Raw genomic sequence first — 5,851 nt, forward strand, 5'->3', positions numbered from 1 at the left:
GTAAGATATTTTATAAATAATAATACAAAGTCTACTGAGAAAATCGTCAAAATCTATGCTGTATAAGCTTTATCTCCTATAGCACTGATTGTTCAGATACCAGTTTTTGCGATATATCTCCTTTATGTAGGAAACTAAACCCAATAAATTGTGTCGGTTTACATACCGATCACATAGCAGTGAAAATCACTTAGATTGGTGCTAATATAAGGTATATCTTCCATACCTCTGTTTGTTCAGATGCGATTTTTTATATAGGTATGTAACTCCTCTATCGATGTATGCAGATGTACTCAAAAGCAGTAATCTGTCAAAGTAAAATTTGCAGATGTTCATGAAAGGTATGAAGCCTTCGGCATAGCCGAAGACAGCGCTGCTCTTACTTGTTTTCTTCTAATTTCAGAGTAAAAACTCGTACAGCAGATTCGAAGTTTGGTTTAAAATTGTTATAACTTGGCTCTTAGAGGGCCTAAAGATTTCCACCGAGTGAAATAAAATTGTGAGAAGGATGCACAACTGCATGCAAATAAAAAAAATTCATTTCTTAAATTGAGATGTTAAAATTTTTTTCGATTTTTAAACAGTGGAATCGTGTTTCTCGTCTCAAAATCTATAATATTAGTACAATAAAACATACGAAAATTTTTTTTGGAACAAATCCGGTGGATTTTGCATGTTTTTTTCGAAGAACACAATTTTTTACCAATTGTTTTAAGGTCAAGGAGTAGTTGTGGGTCAATGGCAGTATTTTTCCGTGAAAGAGAATAACATTAGCTTTCAAAACTACTTTCTTTCATATCAAAATATCGCTTCTGTCGAAAGCGCTACGATTAATTCGCATTGAGTGTTCAAACAGCACACTGTGCGCCCCCTGTCGGATTGGTAACAAGTAAAGTAAGTATGTCGAGGTGCCACAGAAAAATATGGTTATTTATTAACCTGATCCGGTGCAAATGTTGTCAAAATGTCTAAATTCGTAGAAATGCAACAGGACAACATTCAAAACATTATCCATTTGCAAATTGCTGCTGTTTTCTCTGTTATTCGTTGTGTCACGTATACAACAACAAATAACTCTAGCAGCCTAATGGCCTTATTCATAATAGACGTATGGCTGAATCCATTCAAAACGACAAATGAATCATTCGTATTCTAATTCAATGAATGCGATTGGCTTTGAATTTTATTGAATAGGTGTAATGATATGAGTATCGACATAGCATAGCATAGTTGTAAAACAAATTGTTACCTTGGCTGATCCGCACGATCTCACATAGACAATTAGTTTAGTGTTACCAAGAAAATGGAAACCTATAGTGATGATTCATATTTTAACGAGTTTTAACAAATTCGTTGTGCTTTGATGTGCCAATTATTTCAGTTAAAAAAAGTAAAAGAACCTAGTTGCTCAGTCGTGATCTTCCGAAATCTGCCATGCATTCTTCACTCTGTGTAAGTCCTATCTTGAACGCTTGAGATGATGTGAGACAGCGTCCCGTATGAACCCCAACTAGTATTTTGTAATCCGGCCATAGAAAAGGTGATCAAAACGGAGCATGGTTTTGGCTGTCAATAGTACATATTTCTCTTAATTATTTTACTAGTATAACTTACAACCAGAGGCACAACTATAGGGTGGCATGGCTGGTAAAATGCCACGGGCGCCCGATCCAGAGGGCCCCGGCCCAAGAGACCGTGAGCTCAGAATTATCCTAACATTTTTAACAAAACTGAGCACTTAAAAGTTATAAATTTTTTAGTCCTTAAAATCAATTAACTCGTCGTCAATGAAAATGGGTGTGAAACACGCTAGCCGTTTTTAAATGCGTACTGTTTGGCTATTTGGCGCTATGATGTCGCAAAATTCTTTGTAGCTGCAGCTTACAGGTAGAGTTGTCGATCGCGAGTATTTAGTCTTTGATTGGTCGCGAGCAAGTGCGTGTGTATAGTCGAAAACTTTCGCTCGAGTGTCGCACACCCATGTTCATTGACGACGTAAGAATTTTTATAAGTGTGAATTTTCAAAATAATCAGTATTATCGAATAAAAAAACTTATTTAAGTATGTAAATATTTTTGAATACTTGAATTTATAAATGCTTAGTCACAATTTTTGAAGTTTTTACACTACGTCTTATTTAAAACATAATCACCCTCATTGCAAGAGTCGTATCGAATGTAAGTCGTTTTTCGAGAGTCGAATCGTATCGAAAGTTTCACGTCATGGCCTAAACTTTCCACTCGACTAGTGTATTAAAACGGAAAAACTTGGCAGCACTGCGAAGTTTTCGACGATTTTCGACGTTTACTTATTTCAGCACGACAGTATGCAATGCCAATGTTGTCGGGTCGTACAATTTAGCCTAATTTACGTCTTGCGCAATGAGGCTGATTATAACTGAAAGCACTTAATTTTGTATTAATTTTTTAATATAAAAAAAAACCCAAAAATATGTATGTAAAATTAGCTGAATACGCTTTTTTATTTTTTATTTTTCAACACATATTATCAACACAACAAACAACATACAAAAATTCATTCAACTGTAGTTCTTTTTTTATATACACATATATTTTTCCCCGGGTGTTACACACCTAGCTCATTCACGGTATGACAAAAAATATGTTCATTGACGGTGGGTTAAAGACAGACACAACTAAAGACCATATGAGCGTTTCCACAGAATGGTCAATTAGGGCCGAGAACTAAAATGAACAATCAGTTGAATGGGAACTATAAGTTATAGTGGACCGATTTTGACGGTTCCGACAAATGATTAATATATTATAAAATTACACTCGCTTACCAAATTTCAGTCGCATATCTCGAAAACTGAGGGACTAAATTGCGTTCAAACAGACAGATAGCTGGACTTGGATTTATCGACTCAGCTCGATGTTCTGATCATTTTGGCAAACATTTATGTGGGTCTATATCTCCTTCTTCTGGTACTTACAAACATTGGACCAAATCAATGATACCATTTCATGTTCATGAAATGTATACAAAATGACGGAAAAATCGTACGTTCGCGACCCCTATGTTCGCGACCGGTACTTAAGCTTATGAATAAAAAACTAATAAGAGATATTTCAACGCGCAATTAGTTAGGAGAAAGTGCTTTTATTCCACTTTAGTTTAAAATTAATCGCTTTAGAATATTCTGTTCCATTTCACAGTTTCTTGCATTTTTCAATTTGCAGCCAAAAGCGACTTACATTATTATTCGTACGTTCGCGACCGCATGTTTGTTGCTAACATATTGAAAAATAAAAATCCAAAGAACATCCCTTTTACACCAAAGATATACCTACCTAGCAAAATGCTATCGAAAAAGAATTAATAAAAATTTATGTTTTCCTTGTTTTTTGAACTTCAAAAGCGTACGAACGTACGGTTCGCGACCGTTGGAAATGTCCATATATGTACCTATACTTTATTTTATGTCGTCCTGATTTTCTGAGGTATGTACTGCATTAATGTTCAGGGACCGAACATAATAGTTATTGATGAAAACTGTCATGGAAAAATTCACTATGAAGGAAATGCTCTACAACTAAGTGAAACATACCAATCGATTTCGTTTTGTACCGAGACTCAAATTTGAAAATAAATTTTTATTTGCAATTTTTATGCAAAATTTAAAAAAATAACAATTATATTTGATTTTTATATTATAAATCCAAAATAACAATTATTTTTGATTTTTATATTACACGGCTTAGATAACAGTTATTGAAGAGTTTTATTTAGAAAAGTCATCAATAAAAATCAGTCAGTGACTTTTACTTTTAAAAGTCATTAATATAAATCAGTGACCGACTTTTATTTTTTAAATCAACCGTATAAAAGTCATTAACATTTTTTTGTTATTTTTTTGTATTTTTGCAGTTAAGAAGGTGTTGGAAAACAAAAGTTTACTACGACTTATTCAAATGACTTTTATAAGTATGATTGAAAAAATAAAGATCAGTGACTGATTTTTATTTATGACTTTTATAAATAAAAGTCTTCGATAACTGTTATTTAAGACATATAATTTAAAAATCAAAAATAACTGTTATTTGCAGATTATTTAAATAAAAATCAAAAATAATTGTTATTTTCGATTTATAAAATAAAAGTCAGAAATAACGGTTATATAAAGAGTAATTAAATAAAAGTCAAANATGACTATTATAAATAAAAGTCTTCGATAACTGTTATTTAAGACATATAATTTAAAAATCAAAAATAACTGTTATTTGCAGATTATTTAAATAAAAATCAAAAATAATTGTTATTTTCGATTTATAAAATAAAAGTCAGAAATAACGGTTATTTAAAGAGTAATTAAATAAAAGTCAAAAAATAATTGTTAAAGAGTGATTTTTTTAATAAAAGTTGTAACTGTTACGGTCCCTGGTAATGTTATTTGTTCCAATTCCTGTGCCTACAGCTGAACTATCATTTTCGAAACTAAAATTAATAAACACCTATTTGAGAAACTCTATGGGAAAAGACAGGGTACGTAACTCTATTGCAAATTCTATGGCTCTATCTTTAAACTTCGGTGATGTTATAGATTCTTTTGCGGAACAGAAAGCTCGGAGAAAAGAAATTTTATTAATAAATATCTTATCAAAATTAAATTGTTCTTGAAAACAAGTAAGAAAGTCTAAGTTCGGGCGGAGCCGAACATTAAATACCCGGCGCAAATATTAAATATATGTTTTTCACCTTTCCGAAAGCTACCGCTACATGGTAATCAGCGGTGTATCAATTTTGAGTAAATTAGCGTCCTTAAATTTCGAAATATTGACGTTTCAAGCATTTCTAAAATTTACCGTTATATGAAAAGCCGTAATTTTAGTCCGATTTCAAATAATTTTGAACGGTTTGCTTTTAAATGGCAAGCACAATAACCATACCGAGTTTGGTACAAATTCGTAGAACGGTTACCGAGATACATATATGTGATCATAAGTGGGCGGTGCCACGCTCATTTTCCAAAATTATATCATTAACGTATTTCTTGGTAAAGAATTGTTGCAAGCGTCAATTTTGAATAAATTAGCTTTAATATTTCTGATTTATCGAAGATTTCGTATTTCTCTAAATTACCCTTATATGGAATGTGGGCGTGGTTATTGTCCGATTTTNTCAATTTTGAGTGAATTATCTTCAGTAGTTACTAAAATATCGCATTTTCGTATTTCTGGAAATTACCGTTATATGGGAAGTGGGCGTGGTTACAGTCCGATTTGACCCATTTTCAATACCAACCTACCTTGGATTAATGGAAACCCACATACCAAATTTCGTTGAGATATCTCAATTTTTGCTCGAGTTATCGTGCACACGGACGGACAGACGGACGGACAGACGGAGAGACGGACAGACGGACGGACAGACAGACATGGCTCAATCGACTTCTCTATTCATTCTGAGCATTTATGTATACATTTGTCTATATCAATCTCGATTCGTTTTGGCTGTTACAAACAACCGTTATGTGAACAAAATTAATATACCCTTGTGCACAAGTGCGCTAGGGTTTAATAAAATGTATTAGATATTTAACTTAAATCCACACATTATTGTTAATAGTGTTGGGTAACTACTTAAGTGGTTTATTAAAATTAAATTACAACGTGACGATTTTCACTGAGAGGGCCCCATGCAAAGAATTTGCCACTGGTCTCAGACGCCAGTGCTTACAAAGTTTTACTATTATCATAATACTCGTAGTAATAAGAAATATGGACGAAAAATCATACATAGCGACCATCGAATTCATGTATATATTTTTTCATCCAACTTGAAATGTTCAAGTACATTCTTAAATAGCCGAAAAATATGTGTCCATTTT

General features: G+C 32.8%; 1 protein-coding gene across 1 annotated transcript in view; it reads left to right on the forward strand.

The window, feature by feature from the left end:
- Tao (Serine/threonine-protein kinase Tao) overlaps positions 1 to 1,660 on the forward strand; it is a 105,693-nt gene extending 104,033 nt beyond the window's left edge. Inside the window, exon 13 of the mRNA XM_017616644.1 lies at positions 1,492 to 1,660. Coding sequence (XP_017472133.1) covers positions 1,492 to 1,576 — 85 coding nt within the window. The 3' untranslated portion in view covers positions 1,577 to 1,660. The remainder of the gene's footprint in view (positions 1 to 1,491) is intronic.
- Positions 1,661 to 5,851: the final 4,191 nt, after the last annotated feature.

Source organism: Rhagoletis zephyria, unplaced genomic scaffold (genome assembly GCF_001687245.7).
Source record: "Rhagoletis zephyria isolate East Lansing unplaced genomic scaffold, Rhagoletis_zephyria_1.1 Rzeph_scaffold_01241, whole genome shotgun sequence".
Lineage (NCBI taxonomy): Eukaryota > Metazoa > Arthropoda > Insecta > Diptera > Tephritidae > Rhagoletis > Rhagoletis zephyria.